We start from the raw sequence: 16659 nt of genomic DNA on the forward strand, positions 1-16659 counted from the left end.
TTTTATTATTTTATCAGTGAAATAGTTTTCATTGATGGAGAAGAAGAGAAGGGCTGCTTGTGGAATTAGTGTCTACTCTACTTTGATTGAAACTTTTAAATATTCTTCTATTTCCATTTCAAAATTTGGAGATTTTGTCAAAATATATCCACTACATTAGTTATATGGGTACATCAGGATGCTTAGAAATCGATAAGTACTGACAAATATTAAGCAGCTCAATATTTTAAATTCTTGATATTTTTTATACTGTTACATTGACATATTATAGTTTCTCATTCTGCTCTTTCTAGAAATTTTCTAGTTTGGAACACTGATTTTGTTGAAAGTTATATTATTCTGTATCTTTATTCAATCTCTCATTTTAGATTTTGACTCTATAAAAGTTTAGTATTTTCATTATTCTGTGGTCTTGCTGAATCAATATACATTATATGTGCTAATGAGTTGCTTATGTAAAGGACAGAGTTGACATAGAATATACATCTTCAAATACTGACTTCTCTTCACAGAGGATAGAACTGCTTCGACCATACCCTTATTCTTCTTTGTCTCCCATTGTTTCTTTTATCTTTAATAAAAGAAACAGTGTACACACAGGTTCAAATCTCAGATATCCTACCCAATCCTCTTAACCAACTTTCTCGAGCACACGTCCTGCCCCCTCTTCCCCCCACCCTTTCCTTTTCCATTGCCTCTATCTTCAATTTGCTGCCCAACCCACACTATAAATTCTAGTGAGCTTGACCATCGGAGCTGGAATACTCTCAGTAGTTCTTGTTTTCCTAGACCTCTCTTTGCATGTGACCTGGTGATCACCCTATTTCCTAAAGCTCCCTGCCGATTGGGCTTCAAGGATACTGTAATTAATCCGTCGTACTCAATGATTTTCCCCGTGCTCCTGACATGAGCTCATCTTCTGAGGCCTTTCACTCACTAGTTACTGGAGTTTCTTGGGTCCCCGTCTCAGTTTCTGCTTTTCTCACTTTATAGTTTTCTTCAGCCATTTTATCCACTTACACGATTTTAATTTGTTCCTGGGTGTTATTTGAAAACTGATGATCGCGCTGTGCCTTTTGCCCCTCCCCACACCCTCTAGCCACAGACTCATTTCCCATCCGCAGAGGAGCATCTCTTGCTGGGTTGTGGGATGACACTAAGCTATAGATGCACAAAACTGAAATTAGCAATTCCTTCTGCCCCAGCACACCCAAGGGAATAATGATCCTCTTCTCGCACTAATGGTTTCACTATTCTCAAAAGTAGAAGTATGAGTCATTCTTAGCTCTTCCTTCCACTTTCGCTATCAAACCAGCCATCAACTTCCTTCTTCCCCCCACTCCCATACTTCCCAATGTATTTCTTGAATCCATGTCTTTGCCTGTGTATAGGCACCCTTTTCCTAGTATGGCCCATCCTCTCTTGAATAGACTAAAACAATCTCTGTGCCAAACAAAGCTTTCTGGGTATCAGCTGCCCAGCCCCCCCCCCCATAGGGATCCACATAAAACACAAAGCCAGCAAGTTTACTGCTTCTCTGAAACCCTCTGATGGTTTTTATTAAGTTTGTGGCTAAGTGGCGTCTTCAAATTCTGGCTCCTGTCTCATGCTCTAGCTTCTTTTCCCTATCCCTGTTGCCATATCTGTCTCCTTCACTGTATTGCGAGCTCATAAAAAGTGGACAAATGTCTAATTCCTCTCTTATTCTCCCTCCAGTTCCTAGAATAGCAGGAACACTGAGTGGGCATGATGCAATACAGGTTTTTATTTTTGCTTTTTAGTGACCGAATAATCTGTTGTTATTCACACTCTCTCCTGAAGTTTAATTTCACTTTCAAAATGTTTATTTTCCAAAGGTTATTATAAAAATACAAATTATAAGCTAATCATAGGTTATAAAAGCATTTTGAGGAAGTTATAATATGAACCTGAAAAAATTACTTCTTCAGAATAGAATTCAAAGAAAAACATACAAGAGAATTTGAAAATGTTTTTAGTACTTAATTTTCTCATTTTAGAAAATATTGTGATTAGGAATTATAGTATCAATTCCAAATTATATGCTCTAGTTATTTACTTGCTTATTTTTTAAAACTTTATATACAATGTATTTCTCATATATCTGTACATTAAAAGTTTTCTGGACCTCTCAAACCAACCCTCAAAACAATTCCCATTTTTTACCTGGTATGAATTTTATAACATATTCTTGATGTAGGAAAATAATGACTTAATCATTATTAGGCTTAGTTACATTAGCTCACCAGTGTTTAGTTATTTAAAGATATAATGGACAGCCTGTCCTTATACATGATACATATCTTATTCATTATACAGCAATTTTAACTCCACATTCTTTTGCTGTGTTAGAAATTTTGTTTGGAAAAATCACTTTTACTACCAGCAAAATTAGATATTTCTATAAATCATAGCTGTAGGAAGAATCTTGATAATGCATTGGAGCTCTGTGTCTTTGTTGGGGAAAAAATGGAAAGGAAAGCAATTCAAGAAAATCAGAGGGTAGAAAGAACAATATTTCTAGAATACTCAGAAATGAAATTCTAGGGAGTGTACATCAGAGTTTTGTGCACTTACGTTATTTTACTTAAATGTTAATCTCGGTAGATTTTTTAGTTACCTACATCTGAACTTATTCATTTCCTTGGAGAGGATTTATTTATTTGTTATTAATTAACTTCAATATTTTGGCAGTTTAAAAATCTGTTTTTGTTTGTTTGTTATGGCACTGTTCTTTTAAAAGAGAGTGTCAAGACAAACTGCAGGATGGTGAAACCAGTTAATTTGCTTTTTAAATGAATTCATGTTTAAAGATAAATATGTTTTAAAGACAGTCACAACCGAGGAATGGCATAATGTGATTATGTAAAGCATCTATGAGAATAACATTAAAGAATGACAACTCACTTTCTGCCAAAATCAATCTTTAAAGAGTGTTAAGCATCAGGTTATTATATTATATTGACTAGTTCATGTTTTCTTTTATATCGATTTTGTTTCTTACTTAAATTTAAGAGCTTTTTGAATAAATCGTATGCATGAAACCAATTACAGCCGATGAAATATAAGTTTTTCACTGAGACATAATTACGGATGATGCAAATGAATTGCATATATTAGAAATGTGCAGTGTGTGTTTGGAAGTTATCCACAGAAATAGAGTAAAACATCCTTTTCTCTGAATATGTTTCTATGCATTCCACTTGGGTGGTATTTGCGATTTATTTCTGGGTATCCATCCAGCAATAGTCTCACTGCCTTTAAATTCAGGGTGTTCCAAGATTGTCTAATGACTATAATTAAGACTTTGTCACAATTGGTGCAATTTTTATTGATTTTTAAATGACTAATTTTTTCCTTGTATTTTTTAAATTTGCATCTTCTGCAGGTGCATAGGCTCAAGTATTGAAGACTGCATCGGCCTGATGGATAGGTACTTGGTGTGCTTGCTTCCCATGTTCTTCCTGGAGGCTCCGTGTGTGAGCACTGGTGCATGAGTGTGCATGTCACTGCGAATGGAGAATGATGTTTTCTGTTCTGTAATTGCCTGCAGGTGTAGCGGTCCCACTAGTCATGACTGCATTTACTACCCTTGGACGGGCCATTCCACTTTACCACAACATGCTAGGTAACATCTACCATGTTTCCATTTTGTCGCTTGAATCCTTTCCCAATGGTCATGGGTGAAAAGTACTAACCGGTTGGGTGAAATTTGTAATATGGTAAATTGGGAAGGTAGGAAGAGGTATTTAGCACTTAACTTTTTCAAGCCACATTTCTGAACTCTTCTCACTTCATTGGCTATGACTCTAGAATCCAGATTTGTTAATAGCATTATTTTTAATTTTGTACAATCAAGGAAAATTAATTAATTTTGAATTTTTTAGCTAGAGCTTTCATCAAATATTTCATTCTTTTTTAAAAATATTTTTAAAATTTTTATTTATTTATCTTTAGAGGGGAAGGGAAGGAGAGAAGGAGAGAAATATCAATGTATGGTTGCCTCTCATGTGTCCCCTGCTGGGAATTGACCTGCAACCCAGGCATGTGCCCTGACTGGGAATTGAACCGCGATTGTGTGGTTCGCAGGCCCGTGCTCAATCCACTGAGCTACACCAGCCAGGGCTCAAATATTTCATTCTTAATTTTGTAGATGATTTCAAAAAGAACTACTTTAAGAAAGAAATTTTCAAAATTTGATGTATTTTTGTAAAATATTTGTTATTTGATTCAATTTCTGATTTTATATTATTTTGAACTAGTTGGTATATGCCCAGGTAACAGAATTACCATCGACTAAAGGCTATATAGAAAATATTTTTTGCAGGCAAGAGTACAAGTTAGAACTTAAAAATTAAATATATTATGTCCATACAAAAGCCTGAGTATGAATATAATGGCTTCATTCAAAATTACCCAGAACTAGAAATTAATTACTCAAGTGTTCTTTAACTGCGGTATACCCATATATTGTAACACTACTCAGCAATAGAAAGGAAGTAATTGCTGACATACAATATACAGGGATGGATCTAAAAACATGCTCAATGAAAGAAGCTGTAGTTAAGAGAATGCGTACTGTGTGGTTCCATTGATACGGCACTTTGAAAGAGGCAAAACTGTAGGGACAGAAGATCAACCAGTGTTCCCACAGGTTGGGGAGGGAAGCGTGAGGCTGACCACGAAAGGGTATGAGGAAATCTAGGAGGATAGTAAAACATTTCTGTATCTCGGTAGTGGTAATGGTCGCACAAATGTACGTGCTTATCAAAAGTCATAGTTCAGTACATTAAAAAGGATGAATTGTACTGTATATAAAGTATACCTTAATAAATTTTGACTTTTAAAACTCATATTTAGAAAAATAGTAATTTTACAGTCTTATGCAGAAATATTTTTAGCTTTGTTAATGAAAGCCAAAAATATTAATCACATATTTGGAAGAGAAAAAGTTGTGCTAAATTGCAATTAGGAAAATGAGAATTTTGGATGACATATATTTTTTAATGTAAACCATTGTTTTGAAATAGAACATAGTGTAAAAGTACATAAAATATAAGTATTAATCTCAGTGAATTTCTTCAAAGGCAGTATTTGTGTAACCATCAGGCAGATAAAGAAGAAACACAATAGTATCAGAGCCAGAAACCCCCTTGGGTCCCACCTCAAGGGTACACACTGTCCAAATCATTAACATTATCGAGCAATTTCCCTGATTTTGCACTTTACAGAAACTGCATCATTGTATGTCCTCTTTGCACCCAGCTTCTTTTCTAAATATTATATTTATGAGATTCTTTATGTCATTAGATTTAGTCCTAGTTTTTACATTTATATGGTGTTTTGCCTCTAAATGTTTTTAAAGTAACCAAATAAGTGATCCATATTAATAGTGTTATTTTTTATAAAATAAAGAAAGAAATTAAATTCTAAAAAGAAAGAAGATGGTAGAGTTACATGATTTATACAATAGTGGTAATCTGAAAAGGGCAAAATCAAGACTAGTTAGTAACAGTTGTTTAGAACAAGGCCAACATTATTTTTTTTTAAATCAACATACATTAAAAAGACAAAGAGTAGGAGAGGGAGGTCTTACTTGAATTTTTATAAGCCAAGGTCCACTTTAGATTGGAATGGACCTATATTCATGAAATAATTTTCTTCATTGAGCCTTTGCTTCAGTCACTTTACTATGACTTTCAGGGCTGTTTTCGCATTTGTTTTGGTGATTTCTTAAAATAATCATTCCAACCAAATAGTGAGAGGCAATACAGTGTGGTGATTAAATGTGCTGTCTTTGGAGTTAGATTTTCCCAGATCAAAACCAGGCTCTCCTATTTTTAGATGCGTGACCTTGGGTAAGTTCCTTAAATTATCTGAGTCTCACTTTCTTTATATAAAAAATAGGAATGTTAATATAGCTCATAAATTGCTTGTGAAGATTGAATGAGTCCATACAACAGTGCCTGCCTCAGATAAATCACTCAATGTATGTTATTTATCATTTCTCTATATACCAAGGATTTTAACTGTTGAGGATGGGGAAAACACCTGGAAGGAGGAGGAGGGAAGTCACTCAAAGTCACCCAGGGAGCTCTGATATGCACCTACACCCCTCTGATGGGTCCTTTGAAAAAATGGAAGTCTTGACTTATAAGAGACTATTCATAAGGTAGTTTGGAAGATATGTGAATGTTCAGCTTGGACTCTGGAGGAGTGTTCATGACCATGGGGCATTTTGACACAAGCAGATTGGATGAAAAGTGAAAGTAACAAGCATCTCCTTTTTCTGGTCCTTAATATTGTGGTAAATGTGTACCACTCTGAAATGGGATGGGTGTACATTCAATTGAAAGCAGGGTAGTATTTCAAGTCGTTTATCTTTTTATTAACCCATGATAGTTTCCTCAAAGCTTTTGTTTTAATTAATTGAAGTGGATCTTACATAGCAGGACAAGACATGATAAAAAAAAATGACAGCTTTAACTTTCATGAACCAGGTTGTAACTGGGAGATTATCCATCCAAATGCCTCATTTACTTTTAGTCACAGAAAATTTCATAGAGCAGGTCAATGTGGCCATTTTGAAATATTTACAGCTCATACTCCGTACTGCCCTTTATACTGTATTCTATTTCTTAAACCAGCAAGAAAAAGGATGGAAGATTTAAATGAAAACAGGTAAAATGTTTCCAATCTTGATTGGCTTTCATTTTCTAATCAGTGTTATTCTTTCCCAAGCCTGCAATTTGTGAATTGGTTTGCCACATCCATTTACCTTTACAGGCTGCTGCTGGAATTTCTCCCAGGAAGATTGGATAGTGTAGAATAAAATTACTTTTTTTTACCTCTAGCCTCCTAGAATATATTATTTATAATGAAAACAATGCTTGACATTTTAGAACATCTCCATGCTTTCCTTTTCTGAATTACATGCCTTCAGAATAGAATTTCTCTTTGATACTCTTCCTTTTTTCATCAAGAATCTTATGAAGAAATATGTTCAGCAAGTTTTTAGAATTATTTTTGAATGCTATTCACTTTCCTTGCACAATGTTGTTTTATCTAGTTTCTTTGTCAAATATGTACCCAAGTCTTTTTATAATCTTGGTCTCTTATTTTATTAGAACCTACATTTATTAACCTCAGCAGACAAAGTCTCTATCGGTAAAAGATTTTTTTTTTGTTAGCAATCCAAAATATAAACTAATACTTTTCTGAGTTTGTGTGAGAAATTATGGAAACTACTAGGTGTATGTTCAAGCTTTCTTATTTGGCTAGTGCTCCAAGTCAATTAACTCAGATGCTTCACCACATGAAATAGGTCATTGGATTCAGGTTAACTCTAAATCCCATACGGACCGATGTTTGAAACATTTTCTATTCCTCTCACATTGTAGTGCCTTGTCTCACTTTCCGTGTGTGGCAGAGTGGTTATTTCCTAGGGGTCACACTACAGTTGGCCTGTAGCAGCGTGATCAGCTGTGACACATGAGCGAGATGCGGTGATGTCCCTGGTACTGTGTCCACAAACAGCACAATCTTTTTCCTGTGTTTGTTTTGCCTCCCGGAACTTAGTTCATAATTTATGTCCAAATCCAATGGCCACCGTTGCCTGTGGATGGTTACCTTGGATGAGTGGCAGTCGTGTTAGGCTCCCTAAGTCCAATAAATAAAAGTACACTGGCATTTTGTTATGTCTATCCTCAATCCATCACAGTCTGTATATTAAATTTACTTTTGAATCAGAGTTTGAGGAGGTAAAGGAGAGTGTGAGTTTCTCCTTTTTCAGCTGTGCTGTGCTCTACGCTTTCAGTAATCATAAAATACAAAAAAAAAAAATCAAAGAATTATAAGGCAATAGCAAAACATCTTGAACCTCAGTTCTTAATTACTATTCATACAGTTAAAATGGTTGCTCTAAACGAAAGTATTTAATGGCACAAGGTTGTGTGAGTGTTCTTTATAATGATATCAAAATGCTCACACATTTTTACTAAAGTTTTTAGAGACCCCCAGAAACATTAATATTATATTCAAGCCCATTGGCTGTAAAAATGTGACTAGAAGAAGCCATACTTACAGTTGAAAATCCAAAGAGATTTTGCAAAGCATTGACTTTAGAACTACAATAGAGAATCTGATGATAACATTACTGATGTTGATAAACTAGAGGTGAATGGGCCATTATTAATACTCTTTCAAATTATTTCCCAGAATATCATTTCATAGTATTGAAATGATAATATTGTCTAATCATTAATTTCTGTACTGGGAAGATATCAAGACCGCTTACACTTTGTTATCTTGAAATATCTTAGGCAGCACTGAAATTTGTTGTTGATGACCCAATGTCTTTTATTAAAAATAAAAGGTAAAAAATTGAAAGATATTTTGGAAGCCTTTGCTGTGTTTAGATAGATATTACAGTTTTAAAAGTACTTTGCATGCGCTATTCCAAGATTTAGCCTCTAGCATTTTTTATAAACTATAATTTAGAATTGCTCAGGATTTTTATTAGTGTTTTAGTAAATTGGAAATATTGAATTCCATTTTAAAATATTTTGTTCCTAACAAATATATTTCCAACCGCCATGCAAATTGTGACCAACTAAAATTATAAATCCTTTGCAAACATTTGTGGAAGCTACATATAGAGGCACTTCAACAATGTGCAGAGGAAGTAAAAAGTAGCAGATATGACAAAATGAACACGATAAATCTTGATAAAGAAAACTCACCTGTGCTTTCCAAAGGCACAAAAATTAAACACGCTAAACAATTTATACATGGGTGTAAAAAACAACATCATTCCTGGCCCCTTACTAAAAATCTGACACAAAAGTCATCAGTAAACTACTGAGTCCTAAGGAAGTTTCTTCTCATCTAGTCTGCACCCAAATACTATTGATAGAAAGGCTTGGAACTAACATGCTATGAAGTGTTGAGAGTCATCGCAGATAGCATGTGTCTCTGCTTTGAAACCTGCTCCTGGTGTCCAGTCTTTAAAAGCATGCTTAGCTTGTATGATTTCAATGTGTTATAGAAGAAGAAGGTAAAATAATTATGAAATAGTAAATATATTAAAGTAAAGTGATCTATTTGAAGATATTAATGAATTAGCATCTAGAACTATGATAGTTTGCCCTCCAACCACCTGTTATGAAATTTAAAATAGCATAGATCTGGATTATATGTTTGATAACTAACGTGGTAAGGATTAAAAGCACCTACACAGAACAAACTAGGTGAAGTGGAGGAAATGCTTAACCCCGCGGAGGTTCCTGCTGATCCGAGTGATACAAACAAACCTGTTTCTTAAACATTGTTACGTGTATTGGATGCACAGGTTCAGGGTCATGACAAGCTGCACATTTGCACATAACTAGTGTTGAGCCATAGTGTTTTGTATTACTGTGTGATAAATTACCATAAATTTAGCAGCTTAAAAAACACAGATCTATAGATACATTTTAAGTATAGGTGTAGCAGTCCTGGGCTCTCTCTTTAGATTTCATGAGGCTGAAGTCAAGGTGCTGACTGGCCTGTGTTCTCATTTGGAGCTTGGGGTCCTCTCCAAGTCCATTGGGGTTGTCGGCAGAATCCAGGACCTCGCAGTTGCAGAACCGTGACTCCCGTGTCATTGCTTACTCTTTGCCATATGCATGTCTCACCCTGTAGCCTGTTCTATCTTGAAAGACAGCTGTACTAGATTCAGTTCTTGTCATTCTTTGAATCTCTTTGTTTTTATTTCCCTGACCTCTAGAAAAAGGTTTAAAGACTCATGTAATCAGACAAAGCTCACCCGATTGTCCCCCTCATCTTAAAGTCAGGTGATTTGGGACCTTAATTATGCAAAATTCTTTCACAGCGGCACCTACATTAGTGTTTGACTACCTGGGAGAAGGTATGTGTTTAAACCAGGGGCTGGAATCCCGAGACCCATCTTCAAATCAATCCTAACACATCTACCATGGTTACTTAAACAGGAGCGTCATAGGAATAACTCAGTTCTTCATGGGAATCAGGAATGTAGACTTAGTGTCAATTAGATATGTATGAGGTCAGATCTTTGCTCTGCTACATATGAAGTAATTTTTGTAAATTGCTTAATTACCCTGAACCTATGACCAATTTCCTGATTGTTAATAGGTAATGGTGGGTAATGTTAAATGGTAATGGTGATAATTATTTCAAGTCCTTATTGTGAATATTAAATGTGCTAATACAGTACACCTGATGTACATACATATAAATTTTTTAAAAAATGCCAAAGAAATGAGCTCTTAGCTAAATCTGAGACGGTTTCAGGAAAAAAAATATTCTGGGAAAGAAATAAGAACTGGTGGTTAGGTTTTTCCCTTGGTCCTTCCTCGTTTGTTATTTAGAAGAACTTGAATCTTGGGGCCATCTTTGAATTGTGTTTACCACACCGACCATGGCAACTTAAGCATATAACATTTCTAATGTTGCCTTTTTAATTTTGTCTTGTCCTGCAAGGAAGGGCCTTCATTATTTTCTGTGTCTCATCTAGCTTTGCCGTAGGTACACTTTTAAATCTCAGAGGAACATGCTTATCTTCAAATAATATGTGTCTTGCTTGCCTCAAAAAGAAACCAGAATTATGCAATAAGGTACTGGAGCTAAAACCAGGGGCCTTCTGTTTTGTATAACTATATATTTATGCACTATAAGGTGAGGTCACAATATACACATTGACTTCAGGTGCTCAATATTCCACTTGTGAGTGGTAACCTACAGATATGAGTAAGATCAAATTGTCCCAGTGGTAACACCTAAGTGAGTGGTAACCTACAGATATAAGTAAGATCAAATTGTTCCAGTGGTAACACCTAATTCATGGCCTTTCCATTTATTTACCAGTGTAGTGAGCGGTGCCCAAGGATGCTCTAAACCTGCTCTGTTCAGTATGGTGACCTCTAGGCACAGGTGGTAACCGAGCACTTCCTATGTGGTTAAAACACACTGAGATGCGCTGTGGTTGTAAACGCATGGCGGGTTTTGAAGACATAGTATGAAAAAGGAATGCAAATGTCTCATTAAACTTTTGTTGTATTGATTACATGTTGAAATGCTGATACGCATGGTTATATTGGGTTAAACAAAATTTTATTCCAATGAAATGTATCTTTCTAAACTATGTTTACTAGAATCTTAAGTAGCATATTGGCTTGCATTATGTCTCTGTTGGAGAGCACTGGTCTAGAGTGGTCATCATGAAACTATGAGTGCTCTTGCCAATGACAACCTTTTCCTCACACATGGCTATGCAATTATATAAAGAGAACTTTTAATAGATATCCGAAAGGCTGAAATCAAAATTAAATGAATTATAAGTCCGAATACGTTTTTTGCTTCCCCACCTCAGAGGTCTCAGACTTTGATTCTAGAACGTCATGTCTGGATGGAGATGTCGTAAACCTGTTTCCTATGGATGGTGTTTCGGTAACAGGTTTACACCTGAGAATGGTAGAGGGAGTGACTTTGCATATTCACAGAAAGGTATCTACTTTGTCATCTTCAATAGGTGACAGATGGGATGAGTCAGCCAGAGCCAAAGAAAAACAGCTGCTTACCTGAGCCCATTGCCTGTACCCGCACATTAATATGCCCACACAGATTTTATAAGTGTCCACAAACAAAAATTAAAATATAGTAATTCGAGTCCATGTTTCAAATCTCTGATATTGCCGACTCTTTAAGTTCAACATTATTCAAAGATTTGAAATTATATTGTGCGGACTCTCTTAAAAATGTGTTTTGTAGCCAATGTGTCTATTAAAATGGTGTTTCAATTTTTGTATGTCACAAGTGAACAACATTATACAGAAAGATTTAAGTATAGGTCCAAGCTTCTTTTGTTAGCTTTCTACATATATATGTATGTATAGTCATAAGAGAATGAAAATTATTTCTTCATAGAACTTAAGTATGCATTTTATTAAATACTAAGTGTCTTTTTCTTTATATTTCCTATTTAACTAAAGGAATCTAATTAACTGGGACCCCCTTCTGTGATGAGGTTGTATGAACTGATGTGTAGATATTAACTCAAATTGCACTCCTCATGCTTTTTTCTTATTACCACAGCACATTTCCTAGCTAAGCATTCTTTCATAAACATACAGTTACTTTTCCATACTATGTATGTAGGCAGAAGCTAATTCATGGAGAGCACTTTGATTTACCAATGAAATTCCTCACAGTGATTTTATTCTCTGCTACCATCCACCTTCAAACCCAAAGTGATATAATTCCCTTGTAATTTGATAGTAACTCAGTACTAAAGAATGAATAATAAGGAAAGGGAAATACACCACCAAGAAACTGAATGCATTGTAGCCATTGCAGTTTTTATGGCATTCTGTTCCCCTGCCCAGCGTAAAATATCCCATATGCTTAAGTCATTTATAGAATAATTATAGTCACTTTTAGTATAGTGAAAATACACAATAGCAAAAACATCTTTCAATAAAAAGTTTATGTGTTGAGAGGGAAATTTTTTTTTAAATAACAAAGCAAAGTCTACTTCCAAAGCCATTTTTCCCCCTTTGAACCTCTAGATCCAAAATCGGAAGTTCAAACCCCAAGTTCAAATCCTACAGTGGTTAGCTAACTTGTTCTACACACCAGGAAATAAAGGATCAGAAAGAAAATCTCAACACCAGTTCTTGTTTCTTTCTCAGAATAGTGTTACTTTTTCCAAAATCTTATCAGATTTAGCTAGAAGCTTGTTTTCGCCGTTCTTTTAAAAAAATTGTGATGTGTACCTATTAGTTGCACCAAATTATCCCACTTATTTTTATTATTTTATCTTTGTAGTTATCTCAGGGTTTTCTTATTTATTGTTATTGTTGACAGTATTCCAGATGTCGCCATTCCCCTCCTTTGCCCCCGTTCTCCCATCCCCCACTGCCCTCAGGCCATCGTCACACTGTTGTCTGTTTCCGTGCCTTATACATATATGTTCTTTGGCTAATCCCTTCGCCTTCTTTTATTCTCCCCCTTCCCTCTCCCCTTTGACAGCTGTCAGTCTGTTCCATGCATTCATGTCTCTGTTTCTCTTTTATTTGTCCATTTATTTTGTTTATAATCTCACAAATCTCACATATAAGTGAGATCATACGGTATTCATCTTTTTCTGACTAGCTTACGTCACTCAGCATAATCTCCAGTTCTATCCACGCTGTCACAAAGGGTAAGACTCCCTTCTTTTCATGGCTGTGTAGTATTCCATCCTGTAAGTGTACAGCTTTTTAATGCACTCATCTGCTGATGGGCACACAGACTGTTTCTGGCACTTGGCTACAATAAATAATGCTGCTGTGAACGTAGGAGAGCATATGTTCTTTCAAATTGGTGCTTCGGGATGCTCAGGATATGTTCCCAGAAGTGGGATCATTGGGTCAAAAACCGGTTCCATTTTTAACTTATGGATCGCACAGGAAAGAGTTACTACCATTACCACTTTACTAATGGCGGGGGGGCAGGTTCAGAGGAATTAAGCAATTTATAAAAATCATTTAGCTAGTAGGTGGTAGAGCCAAGATCTGAGCTCATGTGTGTCTGATTCTAAAGACCACATTTCTTCCTTTCAGGCAGGCTGGTTACCAAGCTGAACAGTTAAGAGCTACTTCTATGATGACCATGATTGAATATTAGAGCCTACTTAAAAATTTTCACCCATTGACTTTCCCTTAGCCCTAAAGTTATTTTATCTCCTGAGCCTTCCTCCAATGCATAGAATTTCGCAATGTTTGTCCACACACGTTTTAGTCAAATGGGACATCTGCATTGCTGAGCTGAGATAGGGTGGTACTTCCTGTGACCTAAGCATAGGTTCCTGCATATTGGAAGGCAGTGTAAATAAACATTTGCATTTTTATATTCTTAATACATCAGTGAGTCATCTAAGACATTTATAAGTAAACAGGCTCAGATTTGTGTCTTTCCTAAAGTAGCACATTTTATAAATTCTGAAACGATATGGCAAAATTATTGCAGTTTTGTATGAGAACGGCGGGCTGGCCCTCAATCCACTGAGCCACACCAGCCAGGGCTCCTTCTACATGATAGGCAAAATGAGGGCACCATTTTAGTCTAGGGCGGGGGACGCAACATGGAGAATTTAAAGAAAGATATTTGATAGCCCATCAAAGAGAGAAGGACTTCACTTCACTTTGAAATGTAGTAATATTTCTATGCAGGCGCTGGGGGTCCATTTGAGATTGGTAGTTACAAATTAGAATGAGCCCAGTTAGCATTGCTGTATTTTATTCGGTTATAGTGTGATTGCTTAGTGGAAGGCATGAGAAACGGGAGAACTGGATTTGCCCAAGAGGTAAGTTTTCCTGGGTGAGTACTACACAAGGAAGTAGACAGCAATGAGTTAAAGATATATTTAAAAGTGATAATAGCAAAGGGCTATGAAAGCTAAGTTGAGTAATGAGGGAAATTGGCACAAAAAGGAGACTGAAGTACAGTGAAAACATGGTGGGGTCAAAGGCCTACATTTCCGAATAACAACTATTGATAAAGAAGGGCTACCAGAGCAGGTGAACTGAAAGGAACAGAGCGGCTAGTCCAAAAGTAGGGTGTTTGAACTTAAGATTCTGAAGGAGGTATGGGTACTGGTAATATAAATATTTAGGATAGTACATGAAAGTGGGTAGCTGCAACTATTGAAGTGAATAAGCAAGGATTTGGGAAGCCAGGAAGTTGAATGGAGATGGAGAGAAGTGGTAAGATGCAAACAATATTCAGAATTTAATATTGATTCCTGAGCTCAGTGATTAACTGGATATGAAGTAACTAAGAGAAGAAACTAGTAATAATTATTCCTGGTGCCGACTTTCAAAATGAAATGGATGTTCTAACATTAACTGGGATTGACACAATAGAAAGGTATTAAACTCAGTATTAATTTATTTTTGGATGTGTTGGATTTGGGGTGATTTTCGAAGATCCAGTGATGTTAAAAGTGCAGATATGGAAGTCTCTCTATGTGCAGACATGGCGTAAAAATGAATAGAAAATATGGAAATACAGAGAGCCAACTGTCGATGTTCTTTGAGGAATTTGCATGCGAAGGAAAGCAGAGAGCGAGGGAAATGGTTGGAGAGTGAATAATGTCAAGAGAAAGAGATTTGGAAGATGGATGAAATGTGAGTCTTGCTTGGAAGATCTTGCAGAAACTGAAGGGTGGGAAATAAAGGGAAGAAAAGAGATCGTCACGGCTGTTTCCTGCAGGAGTCAGAAGAATTAGGAGGCAGTGGAAATGTGCAAGGATTAGACTTGGAGACAACAAGAGATTGCTGCATCACAATTTCATCAGAAGAGAATAAGCAGAGGAAGCAGAAAGAGGCAGACAGATGACTAGACAAGGGCTGAGGGAGTTTCTGGTGAAAGTTTATGGTCTCTCTGAAGTTGTAGCCAAAGTCATGTTGCCAAAAGGGAGGGGGTATGTTTGGTATCTATACATATGTGAAGGAGGTGACGGTCTGGAATATTAAATTCAAATATAAACTGTGCTAATTTTTGCATTTAAAATGTTCTGTCACTAATTCACAGATCATCAATAATTTGCAATGTGTTACTCTACATGTATCAAACTGAAGGTCACCGTATTTTATTTTTGCATGGATAATAACAGGTTGTGATTTGGTATCAGTGACTCTGGACTCATTAAATAGAAGATTGTTAAATATTTAATCAGAATCTAACAGCATCCTGTATGCATTATGAGAAATTAACAGACATTAATACCTGTAGTGTTAATTGCAAATCCTGATATAGGACAATGATTCCAAATTACATTTATTACTAAAAGCATCAGCAATTGTGCAATTGTTCAGGAATAAAGCATTAGTATATCAAAGATCATACTGAAATATTTTTTCTATCTAAAAGTGCTCTTAAGTAAGGAATTATAATGAGGAGCACCTTACAAATGGAATATCTCAGGCTTTTGATTTTACTGATGTAACTAATTTTATCCTCAAGTGAGAATTATCATCTTGGCAGTTAGTGCCATATGCCTCCCTTTTGAATCTAAAACAAGTAAAGGTGGAATTTGTCACTCTGATGGGTAAAGCTTACCAGCTATAATTTAGCTATTTTTCTTCTTCCTTTATTTTAAGGTTATTTTCTTTAATATAATTTTAAAATGAAATTTAAGTTAGAAAAGTAATACATAGTGCATGAACTGTAAATGGATGTGTTTACATATGTTTGTTTTTCCTTCCCCATATCTATCCATATACTAAACTATATACAATAATAAAAGTTTTTGTTTATGGAAGAGATATGAAAATATACTCCACACATTCTTCAGCAATTTTCTTTACTCACTGAACAGTATATTATGGACAGCCATCTGGATCATTAAAACTTCTTTTTTACAGTTGCATGGTTTTACTATTGTTGTACCCCTAATCCTCTTTTGAAAAATATACAGGCAAGCCCTGGCTGGTGTGGTTCAGTGGACTGAGCACGAATCTGCTGCCCCCACTGGTTTGGTTCCTGGTTGAGGCATTTGCCTGGATTGCAGGTCAGGTCCCCAATTGGGGGTATGAGAGAGGCAACCAATAGACATTAGACATTAATCTCCCTCTTTTTTTC

General features: G+C 35.8%; 1 protein-coding gene across 3 annotated transcripts in view; it reads left to right on the plus strand.

The window, feature by feature from the left end:
- ERBB4 (erb-b2 receptor tyrosine kinase 4) overlaps nucleotides 1-16659 on the plus strand; it is a 999063-nt gene that overhangs the window by 755468 nt on the left and 226936 nt on the right. For all 3 annotated transcript variants that reach the window (XM_037042022.1, XM_037042020.1, XM_037042023.1), the window contains exon 16: nucleotides 3572-3646. In XM_037042022.1, coding sequence (XP_036897917.1) covers nucleotides 3572-3646 — 75 coding nt within the window. The remainder of the gene's footprint in view (nucleotides 1-3571; nucleotides 3647-16659) is intronic.

Source organism: Sturnira hondurensis, unplaced genomic scaffold (assembly GCF_014824575.4).
Source record: "Sturnira hondurensis isolate 20B ecotype Veracruz unplaced genomic scaffold, ASM1482457v3 Scaffold0003681, whole genome shotgun sequence".
Classification (NCBI taxonomy): Eukaryota; Metazoa; Chordata; class Mammalia; order Chiroptera; family Phyllostomidae; genus Sturnira; species Sturnira hondurensis.